Source organism: Puma concolor, chromosome A3 (genome assembly GCF_028749965.1).
Source record: "Puma concolor isolate L17-30 chromosome A3, mPumCon1.1.hap2, whole genome shotgun sequence".
Classification (NCBI taxonomy): domain Eukaryota; kingdom Metazoa; phylum Chordata; class Mammalia; order Carnivora; family Felidae; genus Puma; species Puma concolor.
The window spans coordinates 78,595,294-78,621,411 of NC_141669.1; the positions used below are offsets into that span (position 1 = coordinate 78,595,294).

Sequence of the window (26,118 nt, forward strand, 5' to 3'; positions counted from 1 at the left end):
TGAAAACATATGTCCACAAAAAAATAAGTACATGAATGTTCATAGCAACATTATTCAAAATAGTCAAAAAATGTTAGCAACCCAAATATCCATCAGTGACGAATGGATAAACAAAATGTGGTATATCCACACAATGGAATTTCAGCAATAAAAGGGAATGAAGTATTAACTGGTGCTACAACATGAATGAATCTTGAAAATATTATGCTAAGTGACAGACACAAAAGGCCACATACTATATGGTTCCATTTATATGAAACATCCAGAGTAGGCAAATTTAGAGAGACAGAAAGTAGACTGGAGGTTGTCAGGGCTTGAAGGGGTTGGGAAGAAATGGAAGTGACTGTTAATGGGTACAGTTTCTTTTGTGGATGACAAAAATGTTCACCAAATTGTGGTGGTGCATAAAGTAAAAACCACTGTTTGTACACATTAAATAGGTAATTTGTATGGTACATAAATTTTATCTTCATAACACTATCATGCAGTAAGTAAAAAATAAACAAACGCTAAAGGAGGGGCACCTGAGTGGCTCAGTCAGTTAAGCATCCAACTTCAGCTCAAGTCATGATCTTACAGTTCATGGGTTCAAACCCATCGGGCTCTGCATTGACAGTGTGGAACCTGTTTGGGATTCTCTCTTTCCCTCTCTCTCTGACCCTCCCTGACTTGCACCTTCTCTTTCTAATAAATAAATAAATAAACTTAAAAAAAAAAAAAGTATGCTAGGGGCACCTGGGTGGCTCAGTCCACTAAGCATCCAATTTTAGCTCAGGTCATGATCTCACAGCTTGTGAGTTCGAGCCGTGTGTCAGGCTCTGTGCTGATAGCTCAGAGCCTGGAGCCTGCTTCAGATTCTGTGTCTCCCTCTCTCTCTGACCCTCCCACATTCACACTCTGTCTCTTTCTCAAAAGTAAATAATAAAACATTAAAAAAAATGTAGAACAAAGTATGCTAAAGAAACAATGACAAATGAGCTGGAGAAGAGTGGAGTCCCCTGGGTCAGTAGGAAGCATGGGAATAAAATCAGCTAATAAACTCATGAAAATGGGCTGAAGTGTTCCCTGAAAACCAGATTGCAAAACTATTTTTAAAAGCCATGCAAATCAAACATCTGTTAGCTTTTCAAGCGACTCCAAAACATTTTCATTACTCTAGTTATAGACCATATAAGTACAGTATCTTACAAATGTACTCTTATTTAATGGTTTGTTTGTAGTCCCATATCATATAAAACCTGTACTATGGAAAATACAGAACTAGTCATACCTATCATATTTGATTCATTTACTTATTCAATAAACATTTATTATATGCCTACTATGTGCCAGGCAGTGTCCTAGGTGTCAGGGATGCAAAGATGGGTAAGACGCAAGCCCTCCTCAAGCACCTCACTGCATCCTGAGCTGAGAGTTATAACACAGAGAGTTAAGAAAACATTCTGATTTGCCCTCTTCAGATCCTCTGTTCCCCTCTCTTTATGCCCGTCCCCCACTTGTGTGTGCTCTTGTGCACATGTGCTCTCTCTCTCTCTCTAAAATAAACAACAAAAAAGAAAACATTCTGACTTGTGTGGCTGCAAATGAAATAAGCTCCTAACAGATGTGTTTCAATGAAGATGATGATACAAAATATTTACAATGTGATGACTATTAACCCTGTAGTGACCAGTCCTCCCGAGCAGCGGCCTACCTGTTGACATGCTCCTCCCAGTCCTCTGGTGGAGGAGGAGCATCTGCATCGGTCCTGGCAAAGATGACATGCCGTTCACACTCGTTCATCACACTGCGTGCCTTCTGATTGTCGTAGAGCGGCACAGGGGTTGATGTGACTGTCTCCACATCTATTGGGACGTCTGATTCACTGTAAACAGGTGAGGAAATAGGACCAGGCCACACGTACTTCACACAACACAGGTGTTTTAACGATCATCTGGTTGCCAAAAAATGACTCTTTAATATAATCAGTTTTAAAGTATGTATAAGCATAGTATACCCACAAGAAAATTATGATCCAAAGTCATCTTTCCCACACTTGTCTAGATCTCTGACATGCTGTTATGTGCTGGGGGAACACAAAGTCATTTTTAAGTGAGTCCATACAAAAAATAACAAACACCTGTAGTTTTTAAAAGACAAATATATTCTATTTGCACCTAGATGTGCTTTCCAATACAGTAGCTATAAGCCACATTCAACTGTTTAAATAAAAATTAAACAGAATTATGGGGCGCCTGGGTGGCGCAGTCGGTTAAGCGTCCGACTTCAGCCAGGTCACGATCTCGCGGTCCGTGAGTTCGAGCCCCGCGTCAGGCTCTGGGCTGATGGCTCAGAGCCTGGAGCCTGTTTCCGATTCTGTGTCTCCCTCTCTCTCTGCCCCTCCCCCGTTCATGCTCTGTCTCTCTCTGTCCCAAAAATAAATAAACGTGAAAAAAAAAAAAATTAAACAGAATTAAAAATTCAGTGCCTCAGTTGCACTAGCCACATTTCAAGTGTTCAACAGACAGATGTGGCTAGCTGCTACTATGTTAGATAGCACAGATACAGAGCATTTTTTCATTGCTGAGAGTTCTGTTGGACAGTGCTAGTCTAGAGTTTTAAATTATTCTTACATACTTTCCCTTTCGTTAGCAAGTCAACCCGTAGTTAATTATAGGCTGTAAAAGTCTATGATTGTCTAAGACAGATCGCCTGGAATGTAGACACCTTAGTTATTTAACTCATTGTGTAAGAGGCCTAGAACAGAAACAAATAGAAATGGACATGTGATGGGTCTTTCATATTTTAAAATGTTAATGAAATCCTAGTGCCATAAGGGCTCTTCGCTGTACCAACTTAGTCACCCAAAATACTATTCCAATAAAAATTGTCTATTGGCTGTCTACCAAACATCACTTTAACTTTCTGACCCCAATGATCTTAATGACACCCATTCCCAATAGCTGGAATAACTACATCATTATGAAACGAAGTGAAATAATGTGCAGCTAGATTGGGTGGTGGGTGAAAGAGCTGATTATCTTCTCTGGACCAGACACTGGGCAAGGCACTTAGACTTGTACGTCTAAAAAGGAACTCTGGGGGCGCCTGGGTGGCGCAGTCGGTTAAGCGTCCGACTTCAGCCAGGTCACGATCTCGCGGTCCGTGAGTTCGAGCCCCGCGTCGGGCTCTGGGCTGATGGCTCAGAGCCTGGAGCCTGTTTCCGATTCTGTGTCTCCCTCTCTCTCTGCCCCTCCCCCGTTCATGCTCTGTCTCTCTCTGTCCCAAAAATAAATAAACGTTGGAAAAAAAAAAATTTTTTTTTAAAATAAAAAATAAAAAAATAAAAAAATAAAAAGGAACTCTGGATTTCATAATTCCAAACCTATCCTCCAAGCCCCCAGTCCCCAACTCATAGCACCACCCAGCTACTTAAGCCAAAAATCTGAGTCATCCTAATTTCACCTTTCCCTTCAGTCCTGGGCCATCTTTCCAACTCACCACAGCAGGTCCTGTTGGCTCTACCTATGAAATATATCTCAAGGCCATCCTTTTTCTCCATCTGTACTATTCCTGCCCCTATCCAACCTGTCACAATCTCTGGCCCCCACTACTACAATAGTCTCCTAGCAAGCCTTCTCTATTTCCACTTCTGAACTGTATCTATTCAATAAAAATTCAAAGCGATTTTTTAAAAATATAAATCCAATCTCTAGCTTAAAATCCTTCAGTGACTTCTTATCACTCATCAAATTCTTACACGAGGTAGTCTGTGCCTACTTCTCCCCTAGCTCCCACGAACACCCTCACTATAACCATATTCTAGGCACAATGACTTAAAAAGAGTCCCTAAAACATGCTAAATTCCCACTTTCAGGACCTGTATGTGGAGATGGCTTATAAGAGGAAATAATTTTCTAAGCACTGAAATGAGCAAGTCCACAGAATGTCACTTAAAGAAAATATCATGAGATCTGAACATAGGAGTTTCAACGTTAACAAGAAGCTTTAAAAGAGCTCTTCGTTATGCCCTAGGCCAGAGGCAAGATTATGCTGGATTATCCCTAAAAGTCACAAATCGCCCGCCCTGTACAACTAAAAGAGCTAACAAAATGCTGCCTTCACTGGGAAATGAAATAAAACCACTATTCTACACTGTTTAAAACACACACATCATGGTACCTCTAGCTCATTAAGGCTCAATGAGAGATATAAAGAAGCAAAATCCAAGATCTCTATTCACCAACAAACCTAAAATCTGTGGTAAAGATTAGACATTGAATCAGAGTAAAACAAAGAAAAAAAAGTCTCTTCCCCCCAAAAGTTTATAAAATTATTAAGGCCATGATTTGATCATCAAAATAGAATATATCAACCAATTTGCAAATAGAATTCGAATACCATACCTTAAAGCTCAAAAGAACTGCTAAACAAGTTTATTTAGGCCAAATGTAACTGTATGAATATTACACAGTAAGTTTATTTAAAAAGTCCTTACCCTATAATGTCGTCCAGTTGAAAATATAATCAGACCTAGCACCCATGGGTGGTGACAAGCTAAGAGAGAAAGCAAGGTCTTGGAATATGCTCCTAAACTTTGCTGGGTGAAGCCAGCAAAAGGAAATCACATCACCATAAAAAGGTTATTGCTGCCAGTGTTGGAACAAGCCAGAACACCAGACCAAGGGGAATGAGTCTAATCCTGAGTGGTAATAACTCTTCAGCCTTTTTCTTCACTCTTTCCATATAAGTCCTATTATAGATACCTATATTATATACCATATTATGTAGATGTTGTTTGCTTTCCTAATTTGTTAGATGTCTTGAATGCAAAGGTCTACATATAGGCCTGATATCCCCACACTGCTTAACAGAGATGACTGAAGTAAGTATCCAAGGCCCCCGATACAAGCTTCCACAATAAAATTCTCTCTAATCTCCACCATCTGATTACTGCCCAATTAAGGCAACAGCAGCCCTTAGGAGAGAAGCCCAAACTCACATGTTACTTTCATGTTGCCTCCGGGGAGTCACAAAGAGCATGCGGGTGGGGCGAGCACTACTGGCATCTGGGTGGGCACTCCATGGCTTGGCATAGCTATGATCCAGAAAAACCAGGTCCAGCTCCCGCTCGTGCACTGAAAGCTGGAAGAGCAGCGAGGTGCCCATGCGCCGGGCAGAAGTCTGGAAGTCCCTCTCCCCACCCCGGTGGGCCATGTCAGTAGAGGGCCAGCAAGTCAGAGAATGGGTATCTGCATACTAGTCACCTGCAGTGAGAAGTTTCAGTTTAAGTCAATTCAAAGACTCTATAAACGTCTTCCAACCTAGAATATCTAATACGCTTCTTTTGTGACCTATCGTTCATAAATGGAGTGTCCATTACACCGCAGACCTTTGCCCACCATAGGGAGGGCTCCTGAGATCCCACACCACCAATCAAAAAGGCTTTTGGCACCATTAGGACCCTCCATACTCAATCTCTACAAAATCCGTTTACTGTAAAGATGACTAAATCCACTGTTCACAAAGGCCTCACATGGAACATACTAAACTTGCTTGGCCAGCACCATAAATCCCATACAGGGTTTTGGCAAACAACAGAAATCACAAACAATTCTTCCAAAGCTAAGGGTGTCGCTCGCTCGGCTGCTCCACACGATTTTCTAAATCTTCTCGGAGCGTCTCCACGGCCAGGGCGTGAGCACCCTCGCGTCTCCACCGCCAGGGCGTGAGCACCCTCCTAACAGCAGGGCAACGTGGGCCTCAAGGAAGCCCTTCAAGTTTCTTTCTTACGTTAAAAGTTTTGCAACTATTTCGTAATTCTCTGGAGTCTCTAAAATCTCCAAAGGAGAACTCCTGCCCAAAGGCTGCAACAAAACGCTGTCCCAGGAAGGCCCCTCTCCCCCGCCCCAGGGTGGGCAGTCCCCGGCAAACCGCCCGGTACTCCACGTACTCCGCCGAGGTCTCGCCACCGAACCTTAAAACGCCCCATCTAGTAGGCAGGGCTTATAATTCGCACTTTACAGACGAAGGCGCCGGCTCGGGAGGGGGGAATGAAGTGACTTGGCCAAGGTCACCGAGAGTTCGCGACGAGGAGGAGCCGCCTCGCACCCGCCTCCCGCCCGCGTCACGGGCCCCGGACCGGCTGGGCGCCCGCGTCAAGGCGGCCCAAGTCCTCCCCCGGCCCAACGCGCCCGTCCGACCACAGCGGCCCCGCCCCGGGCTCTGGCCTCCGGTCGCCGCATGCCCAGGGAGTCCTGAAGCCTTCGCCGAGGTCCCCGCCCGCCCCGCCCCGAGACCCCCTTCCCCCACCCCCGGACCGGCCATCCCGCCGGCGCCGGCCCCGGCCCTTCCCTCACCCGCAATCGCCGGGCCGCGCGCTCGGCCCGGGCCGGATCCCTGCGCGCGTGCGCGTTACCGCCTCCACTCCCGGCTCTCCGCAAAGCGCGGAAGAGGATTTTCGCCTGAGAAGGGCGGTGAGCGAGAAAACCCGGAGAGGGAAACGCTGCGGCCAAAAGGCGGGAAGAGAAAAGGCAGGAGGCCCGCGAGTCTCGCAGGCAGAGTCAGTACTGAGTCCCGAGGCGACGACACCACGGCCCTGCGGCTGAGGAGTTTAAGGAGGCAGTGCCATAAAAGGTAGAGACCAGACTTGAGGGGTTGGAATCTCAGCGCCAACACTTAACTCTTTGGCTTTATGACCCCAGCAAGAGCTCAGCGTCCCTTCCCCCTCCCCCACCATCTCTAAATGTGCAAATACTTCACTGGGCGGCTGAGAGAATGAAATGGGGAATGCCTGGTACCTGGCAGGAACACAAGCAGATCTCACGATGCTAATTACCATGAGGGACCCCCAGAGTGTTCTACAAAAAGAAAGATTTCTGACGAAAGGATTGAGGTGGTGTCATGAAGGGAAAGTCACGGAAGGCTGGATTCTGAAGGACCAGGCCATTGCAGAGGGATTGGAAAGGTTAGTAAGGGCAGACTCAGGGATAGCAAATGGGCCAAGTACAGCCCAACACCATTTTCTTTGGTCTACCCATTGCTTTCTTTAAAATTTATTTAATTGCAAACATTTGAAACTAGGGAGATTTCATGTAAAAATCCAGATTTCTGGGTTCTCTTGGGAAGTTGGAGGCTGTGGCAGCACTGGACTCACTTTCCAGTGTGGCAGGCATGGAGTGTGCATATGCCCTCACTCTGGTCCACTTCACTAGGCCTCCTTGGCCGCCCGCTCCCCTGCTCTCCACCATGGCATGGTTACCCAGCCCTATACCACACACACACACACACACACACACACACACACACACACACACCCCACCCCCAGGCTAGATTTAACTGCAGGTTAAATGGAATGGAAAACACAATCAAGAGTCAAGTCCAGTCATCTTAGGGTCTTTAGTGGATTGGTTCAACTCATTTTCGTTGCCTATCAGAGCAGGAGTGAGACAGCTGAAGTAAAGCTGATGGAAATAGGTGCAGAGAGCAGCCCAAATAAAGAAACACAATGCAGCAGAGGGCCTTTACAATGAATGCAACACAGAGCCCAGAGTGCCCAGGGGAAAGATGGAAGGTCAGGGAGTGGGGAAGCAGTTGAGACAAAGGAGGCAAACTGTGGTCATTTCACAATTCCAGGCTGTTTCCAATAGGATAGTGAGTATTCTCTATAGCAGAGATGTCAAAACCTTAGTGCTTACTTTGCAGGGGTTTTGTTTTGTTTTGTTTTGTTTCCAGTGCCTTGGCAGACATGTTTAATCAATTACAGCCCACTGTGAACCCACATGCAACTTCAAAATCATTTCTCCACACAGGACTCCAGAATGTCACTACCAATTGATTGGGGTTGGCCATCTCCTCCCTAAAATGCCTTTCCTTCCTCTGATATCCTGTGGGATACACTTGGCCTTCATTCACTCACAAATATTTATTAAATTCCTACTATGTGATAGGTACTGTGCTAGGTGCTGAGGATACAGCACTGATGAGGCATGCTTCTTTTTAATCTACATAAAAAAATTGTTAAATTTATAACTGTGAAAATAAGGGCTAGCATTTAAAGAATACCAAACAAGTCCCAGGTGACATAAATGACTTTTTTCTTTTAACCCTCTCGATGGCTTTATATGCTAGGTTCTATTATAGTTGTATCCAAGGAGGTAAAGTATTTTGCCTGATGTTACACAGCTAGTAAGTCTCAAAGGCAGAACTGGAACCCAGACAGTCTGGCTCCAGAACCTAGGCATTTAATCCCTCACAGCTCCACTCCCCACCATGCCTACTGTGATTAGATAAAGAGCAAGGTGATGAGCATATAGAACAGTGAGCCAGCCTTGGCTTGGGTGATGGGAAAGTTGTCCTTGTGAAGGTAACAATGAAGCTGAAACCAAGAGAATGAGGTAATGTCGTATGTGTTGGGAGAGAAGATCTCCAGGAGAAAGAACAGGGCGGGGAAAGGCTCTGAGGCAGAAAGAAACTTGATAACATTAAAGGGGAAAAAAAAAAAAAAAAAAAAAAAAAGTGAGAACAGTACAAGTAGGAAACAGGTGAAAAGAGACAAAGTTGGAGAGAGACATAAGCCAGAACCTGCAGGGCCCTAGTTGTCCCAGTAAGAATTTTGGTACTGACCATAGACTGCCTTGTGTTAACTTTCCTGTATTTGGTAAATAAAGAGTAGATCCTCAAAGTCACGGGCATTAACCTTCTTTATATCCTTCAGCAGAGAACATAGCCCAGGACATAGGGCGTGGTTTCTGTGTTGACTAATGGTCTATGTATTGGTTGACAGACAGCAGGACACCAAGGCAAGAGACATGGTTTGAGTTGAAAAATAAATCTTTACTACTTCATATCCACTAGGATGGCTAAAAAGTCAACAGTGACAACAAAAACATGGTAAGGAGTACCTGGCTGACTCAGTCGGTAGATTGTGAGAGTCCTGATCTTAAGGTTGTGAATTCAAGCCCCGTGTTGGACAGAGAGATTACTTTTTTTATTATTATTACAATTTTTTTTAACATTTATTCATTTTTGAGAGAGAGAGAGACAAAGCATAAACTGAGGAGGGGCAGAGCGAGAGGGAGACGTAGAATCTGAAGCAGGCTCCAGGCTCTGCGCTGTCAGCACAGAGCCCACGTGGGGCTCGAACCCAAGAACCATGAGATAATGACCTGAGCCGAAGTTGGATGCTTAACCGACTAAGCCACCCAGGTGCCCCAAGACTCCTTTTTTAAAAAATGATAAAAAGTGTTGGCAAGTATGTGGATAAATTTAAATCCTCATCATTACTGGCTGGATTGCAAAATAATGCAGCCACTTTGGAAAACAGTCTGACAGTTCCTTAGAAAGTTAAACATAATGGTAATTCCATTCTTACAGGTATACTCAAGAGAATTGAAAACATATGTACACATAAAAACAAGTATACAAGTGTTCAGAGCAGCATTATTTATAATAGCTAAAAAGTGTTAACAACCTAAATGTCCATAAACTGGTGAATGGATATATAAAATGTGATATATCTATACAGTGGATTTATTAAGCCATAAAAAGGAGTGAAGTACTGATACATGTCACAACATGGATGAACCCTGAAAACATTACACTCAGTTAAAGAAGCCAGTCAAAAAAGGCCACGTATTGTACAATTCCATTTATGTGAAACGTCCAGAACAGGCAAATCCATAGACAAAAAAAAGTGGATACATGTTTCCAGAGGTTAGGGGAAGGGGAAAATGGGGACTGACTGCTAATGGATATGAGATTTCTCTTTAGGGTGATGGAATATTCTGGAATTAGTGGTGATAGTCCCACAACATTGTGAATATATTAAAAACCTGAATGTTACAGTTTAAAAGCCTGGATTTGTGGTATGTGAATTATATATCAGTAAATCTGCTATAAAAAAACTTTATTTTTTAAAAACATTTATTTTGAGAGAGAGAGAAAGAGTGCACGTGCATGAGCAGGGGAGGGACAGAGAGAGAGGGAGAGAGAGAATCCCAAGCAGGCTTTGCACTGTCAGCACTAAGCCTGACATGGGGCTCAATCCTGTGAACCATGAGATCATGACCTGAGCCAAAATCAAGAGTCATATGCTTAACTGACTGAGTCACCCAGGAACCCCAAAAACTTTATTATTTTAAACCACTGAGATTTTGGAGTTGTTTGTTATCTCACTATAACATAACCCATCCTGACCGACACATTCAGCCAGGCTATCAGTCTAGTGCATGGGCAGAGTAAAGACATGTACAGACCAGCAGACACTCAAAAAATTCAAAAAGCTATGGAGAAGTGTGTCCCACTAGGATGAGAGAGTAACTTAAGAATGAAGAAGACATGGGATCTGGGAACAGGATCCAACACAGGAAACAGACACAGGGAATTCTAAAGATGATGGTGAGGGGAAGTGCTGGGATGGTAGCTGTGCTACAGGGCTGGGGAGCAACCAGTGTATGCTGGACAGAAGGCCAGGAGGGATATCCCCAGGAAAAACAGTAAAACTGGTAAAAAAAAAAAAAAAAAAAAAAAAAAAAAAAAAAACCTGATGGATTTGAATCTGGGGGAAATTGTATTAAAAGGAGTATCACAGGGGCACCTGGCTGGCTTAGTCAGAAGAGCATGCAACTCTTGATCTCAGGGCCATAAGTTCGAGCCCCACATAGGGTGTAGAGATTACTGGGAGGGGGGTGGGGAGAGGAAAAGGAGTATCACAGAGCTACTGAAGGATGTTGGAAGACTTGGTCAGACTTTCAAGATAAGCAAGCAAATGAAAAAACAAAGCAACTCCTAACTTACAGTAAAACACAAAGTTATATAAGAAAGGATATGGAATGAGAGTGCAGTTGACCCTTGAACAATGCCGGGATTAGGGATGCCAACTACCCTGCCTTGCACAGTCGAAAATCCATGTATAACTTTTGACTCCCCCCAAACTTAACTACTAATAGCTTACTGTTGACCGGAAGCCTTACCAATGATATAAATGGTCAGTTAACACATATTTTATATGTTATATGTGTTATGTACTATATTCTAATAATAAAGTAAGCCAGAAAGAAGAGAATGTTACTAAGAATATTATAAGGAAGAGAAAATACATCTACAGTACTGTACTGTAGTTATTGAAAAAAATCCACTCACTAGTGGACCCACACAGGGGTGCCTGGGTGGCCTGGGCAACTGACTCTTGACTTCTGCTCAGGTCATGATTCCAAAGTTGTGGGATCAAGCCCCAGGTCGGGCTCTGGGCTAAGCGTGGAGCCTGCTTGGGATTTTCCCTCTTTCTCTCTCTCTCCCTTCCTCTGTTTCCTCCCCCACTCATACTGTCTCTCTCTCTCTAAAATTAAAAAACAAAAAAACAAGGGGACCCATACAGTTCAAACGTGTTGTTCAAAGGTCAACTGTGTATTACTTGATATGCAGTGAAAAAATATACATCATCATAGTAAAGATAATAGTGAATATAGATTTAGTCCCCAGATGAGGTATCATTATATTGGAAGAACAGAATGCAGAAAAGGCAGAGTGAGAGAAACCTAAACTCCTGTGCATGATAAACAGCAGTAGAAATATCTGAAAGTGATGAATCAGGAAGTTTTGGGAGAGAGACGCTGGGAGGCCAGAAGAAATGACAGATGGGGTAAGAGTTGACTTAATAGACAACGTGTCAAATTGAAAAATTCAAGGGTTGCTATTTAGAAACATAGAGGTTAATATTAGTAGAAATGACCAAAAAGAGCACTTCTTGCTCCATCTCTCCCACCCTTTATTCTCTCTCCCTGGTACTTATCTTGGGCCAGATTTCTGCTGTTTTTCTATTTATTCTCCCATTAGTGCCATGTAGGGATTTTTATCTTCTCTCTGCCCTGTTCCTTCCTCAGCACATCAGTCTTACTGTTTTTTTCATTCTTTGCTAATTTGGGAGATGGGAAATGATTTCTTGCATTTCTTTGCTTGTTATTGATGGGCTCAAAATTTTTTACATCTTTTCTTGGTGGGGGGCAGGTGCTTTGGAATCCAACTTGGCAAAGTGATAAATGGTATCTCATTTAGTTTCTTTGATGAACAGAAACTGATTTTTGCTACGTCTTTTTTTTTTTTTTTTTTTTTTTTTTTGTCCATTTGGGCAATCATATGTTATAAACTTTCCCCCATCTTCCTTGGGAATATTTGTCTTTTTCTTATTGAATTATAAAAACTCACATTAGGAGCACCTGGCTGACTCAGTCAGGTGGAGCATACAACTCTTGATCTTGGGGTTGTGAGTTCAAGCCCCACATTGGGTGTAGAGATTACTTAAAAAAAAAACAGTCTTTAAAAAAAACATATGTTTTAAAAAAGCTCATGCTAAAAAGGCTACTAACCTTTCAAACAATACCTATGTTGCACATAGGTATGTATGTACCTACTTTGATATTTGTCATTTAAGGTATGTTTTTCTGCATAGGAGTTTAAATTTTATGGGGTCAAACCTATCAGCCTTTTCCTTTTCAGGGTTTGACTTTCATGTCAATGATGTTTGGTTTGGAAAATCATGAACAACGCAAAAAGCTTTGTGTTGTGTTCAGATTTCAAGAAAAACTGTCAGGAAGAACTTTTTCTTTTTAAATCTGCTGCAGTGGAAAGCAGTTGTAGCACCAAGATCCCACATGTAGCTTTTTCCCTACATGTAGCTTTTTGAAAGCCATGCATCTTTTAGGAAGCATAGTGAGGTTACTGTTAAATTGTTTCATGGCTTATATATGTTTTTAAAATATCCATTAATCTTTGCACTTTTGGATAAGATGCAATTTATACAATGTTCAGACCATAAGCAGAAGAAATCTTACTGTGGAAGAGATGAGAGCAAATGATCCAGCTCCATCGTCATGACAAGAGGCCTCAAGAGTAGTCAAGATGCCATAGCAAAACTATACTGACGTTGAGATTTTTCTTTCACTTTACATAAGAAAGTGACATAAGAGCTCATTAATTAAAAAGCTGATTTTTTCCCTTTTTTAAAGACAGACCCATTTCTGGACTTAGGTTTCCTTTAGAAAAAAGGAGGCCTACATATCTGCTTACACATTAGGAAGGGATTCTCCTGAATCTTTATTGAAACAGTCTTTGATTTCCCTATTCCTTTTCTCACATCACCTCGCTTCTCTTATTTTCTCATCTAAATTGTGTGACTCTGGCAATGATTCACTCCAGATAACTTGCTTATGTAAAGAGGAAACATTAACTGTATACCTGATCTTGAAATCAGGACGGTGAGAATAAGACAGAAAGAGAAAAGAAAGAGGAAACGCAAAGTGGCCAAATTATTTTGTTTCTACAGGCCCAGTCACCTCAAGCCACTGGCTCCATACTCCTGTGACTTCTTCTTCCTGTCGTTCCCCTCCATTCCTCTCCAGAACCAAGAACCACTCACCTTTGTGACATCACTTCTACTGCTAAGCAACAGACCTGGGGCTCTCTTCACCCCCATGAGCCCTGGGAGAACGTTGGACCAAGGTGCTCCAAGAAGGAGGCTTTGCTGCAGAGGGAAGGAGAGAAGGAGGTGGAAAACATGCTGCGGGTTGTCGTGGAGTCAGCCAAGATTAGCCCACCCCTAAGCCCCCCACCCAGACCCTGCGTGTCCATCTACTTCCAAGGTGAGAGCCAGGATGGAGAGAGAGCCCCAAGAGGGAACATGCGTTCAGTGAAAAAATAGACTTATTGGTGCCCTGGTCTATAAAGATGCCCTGTGTGACAGAAAGGTGAGGTAGACACTGTCCAGTTCTTTCAAAACTTATGTTTATTGCTATTATTTCTCCTATTATGACATCTCTGCCTCCCGTTTTTTTTCCGGGGAAATGGCTACAGGGAAAAGAGAAGATTAATACTTCTCAAGCTGCTTCTGTGAACTAGGGCTTGTGCCACAAGCCGAGGCTTAAAAAAAAAAAGTACCTGCTTCATAGGATCGATGTGAGGATTTTAAAAGATAATGTGTACAGCTCTTTGTACAACATCCAGTAATGACCATTCCATCCTATGAGAGCCTTTTCATAAACATAATGATTTTTTCTCCTCACAATGATCCCATGAGGCAAGTTTTATTGTCTCCATTTTTTATAGATAAGGAAAAGTGTCCAAGAAGGTTGGGGGATGAAATGATTTGGGGGAGAATGTGAAGGAGATTAAGTATGTCTGTGTAACACAGAGCTGGGAGCAAAAAAGAAAAAGGCCAGGAGAAATAGTCTGTTGGTGGAAAGTAGGGGGAGGTGGATGCAGGCAAATGAGGTTTCCTAGCACATGTGGGGAGTGAGAAAATTAAGGCCAAGAGAAAGAAGGCACAGTAGTTTCTATAACAGGCATGAGTAAAGAATGAGTTTCCTTAATTTGTTTTTTCTGGGTTGTGAAACCGTCCTCACTGAATGTGACAACACCCCTCAGAGAGTGGACATCTGGGACTCCAGGCTCAAGGGCCATACATGTTGATGTCCCCAGGTACAGGTTCAGAGAGGTGTAGTGGACGTTTAGTGTGTCTTAGCTGTGAGCCAGGGGATAGCCTGATTCGGAGCCTTCTTTCCTACCGCCTCAAAGGCATTATCTTTCTCCTCCCAGAAATACCTCTTACAAAGATGCCTAAATCCCAGACTCCTGGGCTTTCCCACAGATTTACCTACAAATTCTTATAACTGAATGTTTGATATTTTTTATTCCCTTTTAACCTTTCCGAGCCCCTCTTCCCCCATATACCATCCACTACCCTGCACCCCTTCCCACTACCCAGCAAGTGCATGCTTGCACACACACTCTCTCTCCCCCTCTTTCACATTCTTTCCTTGGGAAGGATATCAAGGTAATTTAGCAATTTAGAGGTTCTTTGCAGCACTATAGATTGTTCTTTGTTAAAGATATTTCTGGAGGAAGGGGATTTTAGTGGATGAAGAACTCTCAACCCATTATAGATGTTTCGGCATGACTTAAGGTCCACTAGACTTTGCTCTGGTAACAAACAAACCTTTAAATCTCAGTGCCCTAACACAATAAAAGTTTATCTCTTTTTCACACCAAGTCCTGCATTGATGGGGCAGCAATCCTGAGTGGCTCCTCCAAGCAGGGTTTAGGGACCAGCTGCTTGCTGCTTTTAGCTGCAAAGTCATCCTGGCACCACCCTGCCCATAGATCATGAGGGTGGATGTGAAGAGTGGAGAGAGGAAGAATGTCCTGGGAGATTTTAGGAGCCGATCTTGGCAGTGATGAAAATCATTCCCAAACTGCATTTGCCAGAACGAGTCACGCGGCACCACCTGGCTGCAAGATGACTAGGAACTATGTACAATGGAAGAAAATGAAGCAAACACATTATCTGTCACATGGGATGATGTTACTCTTACAAAAAGTGAGAAATTTTGAAACGCCCAGAGTTAAGAATCAACTTCGTGGCACATCTCCCAATGTAGATTTGAAGTTTTCTTAGAGTCCTACCTCTCTTTACCACACTTGAACCTAGACTTTGAAATATTTCCTACCACCAATGACAGCCTCTTGGTACCTTTGCAGATGTCAAGAGGAGAACTAGTGAAGTGGAAGGGAATAACCCCACATGGAATGAGGTAAAACACATCAGGACAAATCCAAAAGAAGCAGTGACAACCCCAATAGTGAATTTGGGTCCTGGCCATGCTCAGAATTCTAGAGAGAGGACAGGGAGCCTCACAAGCTTTCCCCAAGGCTAGGGCATCTCAGCCTGGGAGGAGCCCCTGAGCCGATATGGCTGTGCAGGCCTGAGGGCCACAGCAGCCACATCTGCCCAGAGCTGTTCTTGGCCCTTCCCCTCCACTCCGGGGTGGACCCACGATATAGCCCATGTTGTCCAACCTGGCCATCCTGATGTTCCCAGAAACCTGAAGCAGAGACCAGGTTCCCTGTGCAGGATCCCTCTCATCTTCCATCCATCCATATCCCCCACCCCCACCCCAGGTCCCCAAACTCCATAACTACTAAGACACCCATGATATTGCAGTCACACTGCGGAGTCCAGGAAGGATGCTCAGCATTTCGGTGAAAGGTAGCTAATGCCATCCTGTTAAGAAACCAGACTTGAGAGAGGTTCCTCAGTTGAAGACAAACAATGTGCCAGCTCATTCCCTGCATCTTTCCTCCTTTCCTAGAAGGGTGGGAAGGGGAGGGTGGAGGAAAGATGCTGACCTCCCCGTGCCTCCCACAGACGCTAATCTGGCACCTCTGGGACTGCTCCTTGCCAAATGACTCTTGTCTGCAAATCATCCTTCGGGACATGGGCGCAATAAAGAAAGAAAGGTGAGGCAGAGAGAGGCCGGAGGCTGACTCTGTGATCAAAAGCCACAGCACATGCTGCATCTCCTGTCTCTATCCATAGCTCACTCAGGTGGCAAGGATCATACCCATTCCAGCTAATTAATGGGGGAAAAATGGTGGGGGATCTGCGGAAGGGTGGTGAGGCTGGGTATGCAGACTAGAACCAGGACCCTGGGAAGCCAGGGGCAGTTCTGTCTCTTCTGAAACCACAGAATCTCAAATCTCTGCTTCTCTCTACCCAACCCTGGCTTCCCATCATGGACACATTCTAGTACCCAGTGGAGACTAACACCCACTGAGACTGGAACTAGGGCATCCCAAGTCAAAATTCCTAGGATGGGGAATCTGATTGGCCAAGCTTCCATCAGGTGTCTACCCCCGGTCCAATCAGCTGTTATGTGGTACTGTTCCCATTCAGGAGGAGTGTGAGAAGGAGCTTCTGGGAAGGGGCTGGGCAGGGCAGAGCCAGTAACTGGGCACCCAGTGCTCAGAGCTCCAAAGTCAATTACCAGAGACGCGAGAGTCCTGCGTCCTCTGGTGGATGCTTCACATCACTGCATTCTTCCTTCAGCCTCTGTGTGGACAACACAGCCTGTAATAGAGAAAACCCTAGATAAAGTCATGCCTGGGACAGAAGACACCCTTTCCCCTTGGCTCGGGATCTTATATGTATTCCTCATCTCCCCAGGTTCGTTGGCTTGGCTACAGTACTGCTCCAGCCCTTGGTGCAAAAACCAAGCAACGTCCTTTTTGTGAAGGACCTGACCCTGCTTAACCATGCCATGATGTCCACAGATGTGAGTTGGGCCTCAGGAATGGTGGCTAGAGGAGTGGGGGGAGCCAGTGAAGCTGGGCTACTCCACTTTAACAGAGGCCCAATGCCTCCACCAGACAGCACTTCGTGCCCTAGGAGGCCCCATCACATTGCCATCATCTCCCTGACCTCCCCATCCTGCCATCCATCTACCCTCTCACCCCTACATCTACCCATTTAGATTGATTAGTCAGTTGTCCATTGGGTGTCAGCCACCGTGTTAAGCCTGGGATGCAAAACTGAATGAAGCCCATGGTCCATTGATACTACTCACAGTGACAAGTGCTCCAGCACAAGGGTCAGGAAGGCTAGGTCACTGAGGTCAGGAGGAAGTGAATGATTCCATGTGAGAGGTAGCAGAAAGCTTTGTAAAAGATGTGATTGAGATAGATGGAGGCAAAGACCAACCAAAGGAGAATAAGCAAAGGCTGTTTATGCAGACCTGGTTATGTATTTTGGCAGAGACTCACATACAGGCAGAGGAGGGGGAAAGCTGTACAGTGGAAACAGGGAAGGCTCTCGGTGTGCCCGAATTGGAGGCTACTGGTGAGGGAAGCTATAAGCGGACCAGCTAGAAGCTGGGCATCCTATGTGATTGGTTAGGGGTATGTATTTGGCTTTCTCTGGTTGGTCCTAGGTGGAAAGAAAGGACAAAAATTAGGGAAGCTATCAGTTATTAATTAGTCAATCAGTTTAATTAGTTAATCAGTCAATTAGTTAATTAATTAATCAGTCCTGGCTATTTGGGGCCAATTGTTACAGGGGTTATTGTTTGGCTTCCTGGACTGGTTGCTAGAGGAGTACTCCGACTTCCTACAAGCCTGACTTAGAAATAGCAGGCTGACTTCCCAGGATGGTTACTGTAGATTTATTGGGTTGGTTTCCTGAATTGATTGCTGCAGATGTGGGTCAGAGTTCCATTTTTATATAAGGTCTGGCCACTGTCCTTTTGTATATTGAGTTTCTCAGTAGGCCCGAGTTTGCCCAATGGACGGGAAAGAAAGACAATGCCAGGCAAGGGTGTAAGGTGCATGTGTGAAGGCTGGAGGGAGACAGAGGCAGACAGCAGGTGCAGGGAGGGTTGGTTGCTGTACTGCTGGCACACGGGAGTTGGGAGGATGTGAAGGGAGTGGTGGGAGAGCTGAGACTAGCTGAGACCAGGGGCCTGAGGTGAAGGGCCTTATGGTCTATGCTGGTGAGTTGTGACTTTACTCTCATCGGTTAGGGCACTTACACAGTGTTTAGGAAGCAATTCTGGCAAAGGTCTAGAGTTTGGATGGGTAGTGAGCACTTGGAGGCAAGAGGTTAATTAAGAGGTACTTGCAGGAGTCCTCACCTGAGGTCAGGAGATGTTGGGCTAGGAGGATTGCTGTTGGCATCAGCAGTTCTGGACTGTCCCAAGGTGCCTCTCCCTCTCCTCCCTACCCCACCGCACCCCCCTTGTCACCACCACTACCATGTGCCTCTTCTATTCTCCACATCCCCTCTGCTATAACCCATTGCTCTCCCCCTACCAGTTGATAACCTCCCTCCACCCCAGACTTCACAGACCCCATGGCGTGGCATGGCCTGGTACCATGGCCATCATCGCTCCCCACAGGGGAACTGGGCATGAATTCAGCCAGGCCAGGTAAGGTTCCAGTGTTATGATGCAGCCAAGGATAGCAGGATCTGGCTTAAAGCTCCCCTGCCTTTGCCTTGCAGTGCACTGTCACTCTACAGGTGGCCCTTATGGGAAACCAGGATATTGAGAAGATAGGTATGTACTTGGGACTTACCCCTACTCTTCTCCAAGCATAGCTGGATGGGCTCTTTGGGACTTTTGAGGCCATCCCTCAAGGCCTACAGAAAGATTATGACCAGGTTAGGGTTTAGAGGCCAGATCTCGAAACACCTAGCTGAGGTTATCTGTCCCCGACCCCCCCAGCCCCGCCAGTATTTCCACTTGACATCTCTAGAGATAAAGCCCAGCCTCCAATGGCTGCAGAGGGAAGCAAGAATAGCCATTTTAAGAGCCCCCCCATGTGTGGAGTGTGGGTCCCAGGATTACTGAGAGTGAGAGAGAGCCTATTTTCTTTTAATTGGTTTTTTTTTTTAACGTTTATTTATTTTTGAGACAGAGAGAGGCAGAGCATGAACGGGGGAGGGTCAGAGAGAGAGGGAGACACAGAATCGGAAGCAGGAGAGCCTATTTTCTGAGGAGGACATGTGCCCCTTTTGAGGCCTCTTGGCCATGGTTTTAGTCAGCACCTAGTCACTAGGGATAGAACAATGAAATGTGGCCATTGCCTCAAAACCTGAGCCCCAGCCTCCGAGAGCCCACCCAGACTGTGTTTCCCCAGGCGATGGCGACCTTCTGGGCATAAGTGCACGAGAAGTGGCTATGCAGAAACTGATGGTCCCCAGCTCCGCCATGTCTAAGCCTCTGTCTTCAAAGCCTCAGCACTTTCAGGTGAGGACCTTCCAGGTTGAAAGCCCTCATGATTCACCTGTCTCACTGCATTCCCAGTTCATCCCCATCTCTCCACAAAGTCATGGCAAAGGGCCAGAGCTACCGGTCTTCTGAATCTTGCTGCACATCTTGCTTCACTGGGTGCCATTCTGAGCCACTTCTGTAGGAAGCTGAAGCTAGAGACAGCTCCAGTGAGGCATAGGAGGCACTGTTGGCTGTACACCAACCAGACCTGGCAAGTCCTAGGGAGGTGAAGCAGAAGGCCTGACCCTGCCCTTCAGGAGGAAACACAAGGCTGGCCATCCTGTGGCCCCATCCCTTTCCATCAGGCTAGTTTGCCCTGGATAGAAGGTCACTGTGCCAAATCACTGCCCTTCCTATGTAGTAGAGGTTAGGGCAAAATTCTGACATGCGGCCTGTTTGCCAAGTTTGGCCCTCTCTTGTCCCTGAGGGACAGTAGCTGTATGTATATCATTCCCTGAAGGGTCCCTGGACTTGATGGAGACACATGAGGCCTCGTGGAGAAAGGCCAATCCATAGCCTGGGCTGGGAGATCCATATGCAATTTACTATCTACAGTAAGATGGCAAGTTTCCATGACTCTGCCCTGCTGGCCACTGCCAACTCCTGTTCTTTCTCCCCTTGGGCCTCAGCCAGCCTGGGTCTTTTCTGGGCTCTGCATTGCTCTTCCTCTCCTTCTTTCTAATCTAGGCTGAGTCCCAGTAAAATATATAAAGGGGAAAGAGAAATAACAAGTCAGAAAGTAAATCACAGATCATTGATTCAATTGCATGGAACTTTAAAATTCGTAATTCCTTAAAAAGATTGTAGACAAAAGTAAAAAAAAAAAAAAAAAACACAACAAACTGGGTAAGATTAGACTTCATTCTGTGTTCTGTAACAAGTCCATAGCAATTGAGAAACACTAAGTCTACACAAGATGGAAAGGACAAAGCAGTGGAGGGGACAGTTCCCAGAAAAGGAAACAGAAGGAGCCATAGCCTTCCCAGCACTTGTCTTCAGGCTGGCAGCTCCCTGTGTGTCTTCCTTCTGTCTGCAATAGATGCCTCTCATCAGAACACTTTGTTCTTTAAGAAAAGAGTCTCTGTTGGAAAAGGGGGAGCCCAGGCCCCAACATGAGGTTCCCCTGTGTTCCCCTGTAGGTCCGAGTGAAGGTGTATGAAGCCCGACAGCTCATGGGCAACAACATCAAGCCAGTGGTCAAGGTGGTCATTGGAGGCTACCAGCACAAAACACGGATCAAGATGGGAAACAATGCTTTCTTCAATGAGGTGGGCCGCACATGACCTTCAGAGCTGAACAGGGCACTTGGGCCAAGTGGGCCAGCCAGAGGCTGGGCATTTCAGGCATCAGGCAAGCTTGCATCTTCCACAAACACTGACTGAGCATTGGCCAAGCACTGCTTGGCACTGGAAATACAAATGAAATAATTTGAAGCCTCACACTGGAAGAGTCAGTAGACTGTGGAGGGAACCAGCATGTGAACACATAAACAATGAGAATGAGATAAGATTGGGGTTAACAGAGATCTGATCTGGGGGTGCTGTTAATGCAGCACGAAATGCAGGCCCAGACCATGTATGTCTTGTCACTGCTGAAGCCCTAAGCTGTAGTATTGTGTCTGATACACAGTTGGAAGTCCATGACTACTCACTGAATTAATCAGTGAATAGACCAATAAATAAAAGATTAAAGCACAGTGGGATCAGGGAGGAATGGGTGGACTGAGGAAGGGCTCCCGAAACCTTCAAGGAAGAATCTACCAGTGAAAGAGGGACATCATAGAGAATTAAAAGTGAGGAAAAAACAACTGTGTCTTCAGAAGCCTAGAAATGAGAAGCAGCAGGACTTGGCAGAACTGTAGATATGAGTGTGGCTGGAGGGGAGTGGCTGGAGGGAGGCCTGCAAAGTGCACTGGGACCCTGTCATGGATGACACTTGGGAGTCACAGAAAGAATCAGGAGAGTGACGGGGCTGGGTTTGCACTTGGGAAAGAGGTTTCCGGCTGCAGCAGGGGCTGGGGAGCAGTGGACTGATGGGGAAATCTAGAAGGAGGCAGAGGCTTGGGTCTCCATCCCAGGGCAGCTAGCTGGGCCTTGAGCCGCTCATGACAGATCCTCCTGGGATTCCCTACCCCTGCCCTTTACCTAGGCAAAACACCCCCTGCAGGAGCCTGGCAGGCCTCTGCTTCTGGAGGAAGAGTATGAAATGGGCAAGGGCTGGGGCAAGAAGCTTGTTATTCTGAGCCTCCAGGCTTACTGAGTCCTTGGGTGAAGTGGTAGAAGAAATGTCATCCAACCCCTATTCCCATTCTCTCTACATCAGATCTTCTTCCAGAATTTTCATGAAGTGCCTGCAAAGTTCTTTGACGAGACCATCTTAATCCAGGTGAGGAGCCAAACAATATGGGTCCATTTTCTTGTCCCACCTCAATCCTCGGAAGGACTTCAGCTCCCCGCCCCCACCCTTGGAGCCAGTCACTTCAGATGGTCCTTCTGACCCCAAGACACAACCTCCACCACCTTCGTCACTCCCTGGCAGCCCAGACTTCCCACAATCACTTAACAAATGTTATAGAATACCACTAGACCCTGAGCTGGGCCCCGAGGTGAATAGCCCCTTCCCATGTGCCAGGATTCTCATGTCACCAAAGGACCCCTCAAATGTTCCCTCAACATGGGACATTCCATTCCCTATCAGAAGGAACTCGGTAACAGTGGTGAATGTGTGGTTACCAAATGCCTCCTATGTGCCCAGCACAGGGCTAAGGGGAGCAAGGAGGTCTCTCCCTTGAAGAGTGTACATGTTCTTGGGAACACCGGAACATGGGAAATGATCAAGACAGCGTGCAATGGAGAAAGTCGAGTGCAACAGTTTTCTCTGGGCTGATCTTTGGGTTGACCAAGTGGATTGGACCCTCTGATCAATTTCCTCATCAGTAAAATGGAACTAAAATTCTGAACCTTATAGGGTACCTCTGAGAATTAGATGAGAAGAACTATGTGGAAGTGTGGGCCATTAGGAAACATTATATAAATTCTAGAGGGCCATTAGGAAGCATTAAATACATTCCAAATGTGCCCTTACAATCCCTCCCATGGGGATGGGGGAAATGAGGGATGTGAATAACAAATCTTTCTGGGAACCCCTCTGCAGGTGATGAATTCCACACTAATGAGATTCAACGCAGAGATCGGGAGATTCCAAGTGAGCTCTGAATGAAGGAGGAGGTTTGGTGAAACAATTAACAGAGACTCACCATGGGTTCCATGCCTGAGTCTAGGGGCAAAAACTTGGATTTTCCTGCAGAAATATCCAGATTTAAATCTACCCAAGTTATTCAGAATCTCTTTCTCATATATACAATGGGAATAATGACATACTCAACCCACAGAGTTGTTGTAAGGATAAAAGTGTGTTCCATTTATGAAAGAGCTGGGTGCCATGTTGAATACAATGGACACATTTCAAACCTCTGCCTCCAGGAAATGGAAGCAGAAGGTCCAAAAATGCCAACCTAAGAAACACAGAGAAAATTGCTGTCTATGAGAACAGAAAGAAAGGTTTGCTTTGGAAAGACACAGGCTGGGAGATAAGGAAAGCTGACACTTATGAAGGGCTAAATAAGATTCTTCAAATCCAGGAAGATCAGGAAAAGGTAGGGTTGCCAGATTAAATACAGGATGTCCCATTACATTTGAATCTTAAACAACAGGTACTTTTTAAATACAAGTATGTCCTAAATAATTGCATGGCTCCTGACGAATACTCCGGGGGACATATGTATACTAAAAATGTAGTCATTGTTTATCTGCAGTTCTAACTTAAGTGGGCATCTATTTTTATTTGCTAAATCTGGCAACCCCTGGGAAAGTCTTCCGTGTTGAGAAAGGTATATTTAGGACAAATCAAAGTAAGGTTTCTTTCTCACTACTTGTAATAAGCACATGAAGAGTCATGACCTGTCCCTCAAAGAAGCAACATGGGCTTCGAAATGAGAGATTCTGGAGAGGTTATATGGCAGGTGGTAAAAAATGTTGTGCTTTCGGCAAAGACCATCGCACAATTTCCAGACAAGGACTAATGATAATGAACTGTTAAATAATTTATAGACATGAGAGAAAACTGAGCCTTTTTTAAAAAAAAAAATTTTTTTGGCGGGGTGGGGGAGCCTGGGTGGCTCAGTGGGTTAAGCATCCAACTTCAGCTCAGGTCACGATCTCACAGTTTGTGAGTTTGAGCCCCATGTTGGGCTGTGTGCTGACAGCTCAGAGCCTGGAGCCTGCTCTGGATTCTGTGTTTCCCTCTTTCTCTGCCCCTCCCCTGATTATGCTCTGTCTCTCTCTCTGTCTCTCAAAAATAAACATTAAATTTTTTTTTAATACATAAATGTTTATTTATTATTGAAAGAGTGCAAGCCTGGGAGGGGCAGAGAGAAGGGGACAGAGGATCTGAAGTGGGCTCTATGCTGAAAGCAGCCAGCCCAAGCCCTATGCAAGCCTGATGCAGAGCTTGGGCTCACAAACCGTGAGATCATGACGTGAGCTGACGTCAGACACTCGACTAACCGAGCCACCCAGGCGCCCCAATGAGTCTTTTTCCTTAAATTACTTCTTTGAAAAATTTCAAACATACACAAAAGCAGAGAGAATAGTATCATGAGTTCCCACATCCCAATCACTCAACTTCACTAATTCATTGCCAGTGATGTATTGTCTACCCCTGGCCTACCTCCCCACCCACTGGATTATTTTGAATCAAATCTAAGACATCATATTTTTAAACATTTCAGTTAATATTTCTATACATAAATATCTTATTAAGCATAAACAAATGTAATTATCACATTTTAAAACCTTTATAATTCCTGGATAGCATTAAATACTAATCAGTGTTCAAATTCCCCTAATTATCTTATGAATTCCTTTTATGTTTTGTTCAAGTCAGGATCCAAACCAGGTGTGTACTCTGCAGTTGGTTAAAATGTATTTTTAGGTCTCTGTGATTCTGTTGGTCCCGCTCCCTTTTTCTCCTTGTAATTTGTTAAAGAAAGTGGATAGTTTGTCCTGTAGAGTTTTCCTCTAGTCTGGATTTTGCTGACCGCATCTCTGAAGGATCATTTCACATACCTCTCTGCCCAGGTGTTTGCTGTCTAGAGGCTCGCTAGATTTGGGTCCATTATCTGGCAAAATGACTTCAGCAGAAGGCACAGAATGTATGTTGGTCTCTCTTTTTATGTCGTTAACAGCCACTGATTATCACTGCCTGGATCTATTGCTTCATTAGGGGTGCCTGAGTTTTTCTTTGTTTTCTTCCAGCTTTATTGAGGTATAATTGACATACAATGAATTGCACATATTTTAAAATGTATCGTTTGAAACGATCATCACAATCAAAATAATGAACATATCTATCACATCTATCACCCCCAAAAGTTTCCTTGTGCTCCTTTGTAATTCTTCCTTCTCACCCCCATCCCACCCACTCCCATCCCCAGGCAGCCACTGGTCTGCTTTCTAGAACTATAACTTGGTTTGCATTTCCTCAAATTTTATATAAATAGGATAATACAGCATGTATTCTTTTTTGTTTGGCTTCTTTCACTGGCATATTTATTTTGAGATTCATACATTTTGTTGCATGTGTTAATAATCATTCCTCTTTATTGCTGAGTAGTATTCCACTGTGATTCTAACTTACACTTCCCCAGTGACTCGTGATGTTGAGTACCTTTTCATGTGCTTATTTGTCACCTATATATTTTCTTTGTTGAAGTGTCCAGATCTTTTGCTCATTTTCATTGGGTCACTTTCTTACTGCTGAGTTTTGAGGCTTTCTTATATATTTGGGATACAAGTCCTTTTATCAGATATATGACTTGGAAATATTTTCTCCCAGTATATGATCTGTCTTTCCATTTTCTTAAGTGTCTTTCAAAGAGCAGAAGTTTTACATTTCAGTGGAGTCCACCTCATCAAATTTTTCTTTTATGGATTGTGCTTTTCTTGTTGTAGCTAAAAAAATCTTTGCCTACCTAACCCAAAGGGGTAACTGAGTTTTTTTTTTTTTTTTTTTTAATGTTTATTTTGTTTTGAGACAGAGACAGAGACAGAGTGAGTTGGGGGAGGGACAGGGAGAGAGGGAGACACTGAATCTGAAGCAGGCTCCAGGCTCTGAGCTGTCAGCACGGAGCCCAATGTGGGGCTCAAATTTTTGAACCGGGAGATCATGACCTGAGCCGAAGTCAGATGCTCAACCGACTGAGCTACCCAGACACTCCAAAAGGGTAACTGGGTTTTAAAGCAGGCCTAACATGAAGAATTTGGGGACTACTCTATGGAACCTTCAGATGTGGGATACAAGGGTGACCTGAATATTTCGCGGTGCCTTGCCACCCGCCACCTTCAATCCTGTACCACAACCCTCAGGCCTTGGTCAGAAACCCTCTCCCAGGGGAAAGGGAAAGCCCATAGTCTCTTTGCCAGCTCCTCCCTTAACCATCCTCTTCCCCAGGATGGGAGACACCTTTCTCAATCCAGAAACA

At 44.7% G+C, this 26,118-nt stretch overlaps 2 protein-coding genes across 23 annotated transcripts in view; one reads left to right on the top strand and one right to left on the bottom strand.

The window, feature by feature from the left end:
* The window catches only part of KANSL3 (KAT8 regulatory NSL complex subunit 3), a 43,917-nt gene extending 37,459 nt beyond the window's left edge, over window positions 1-6,458 (bottom strand). For 3 of the 10 annotated variants that reach the window (XM_086701238.1, XM_086701237.1, XM_025931971.2), the window contains exons 1-3: window positions 6,339-6,457; window positions 4,982-5,246; window positions 1,694-1,864 (exon numbers count right to left, since the gene is read on the bottom strand). In XM_086701238.1, the coding sequence (XP_086557364.1) occupies window positions 1,694-1,864; window positions 4,982-5,196 (386 nt within the window). In that variant the 5' untranslated portion in view covers window positions 5,197-5,246; window positions 6,339-6,457. Of the gene's footprint in view, window positions 1-1,693; window positions 1,934-2,000; window positions 2,066-4,477; window positions 4,537-4,981; window positions 5,247-5,932; window positions 6,244-6,338 lie in introns of those variants that run through there. The other 7 variants (XM_086701240.1, XM_086701244.1, XM_086701243.1 and 4 more) reach the window with 5 other exon arrangements.
* Window positions 6,459-13,485: 7,027 nt separating this feature from the next.
* The window catches only part of FER1L5 (fer-1 like family member 5), a 53,515-nt gene continuing 40,882 nt past the window's right edge, over window positions 13,486-26,118 (top strand). For 10 of the 13 annotated variants that reach the window (XR_015249263.1, XR_015249264.1, XM_086701224.1 and 7 more), the window contains exons 1-9: window positions 13,486-13,616; window positions 15,511-15,563; window positions 16,178-16,269; window positions 16,976-17,084; window positions 18,806-18,860; window positions 19,444-19,553; window positions 20,717-20,845; window positions 21,900-21,962; window positions 22,731-22,781. Coding sequence is in view for 11 of the 13 variants with exons in the window: in XM_086701224.1 (XP_086557350.1) it covers window positions 13,532-13,616; window positions 15,511-15,563; window positions 16,178-16,269; window positions 16,976-17,084; window positions 18,806-18,860; window positions 19,444-19,553; window positions 20,717-20,845; window positions 21,900-21,962; window positions 22,731-22,781 (747 nt within the window). In the remaining 2 variants the exon portion in view is untranslated. Of the gene's footprint in view, window positions 13,617-15,510; window positions 15,564-16,177; window positions 16,270-16,973; window positions 17,085-18,805; window positions 18,861-19,443; window positions 19,554-20,716; window positions 20,846-21,899; window positions 21,963-22,730; window positions 22,782-26,118 lie in introns of those variants that run through there. The other 3 variants (XM_086701232.1, XM_086701233.1, XM_086701234.1) reach the window with 3 other exon arrangements.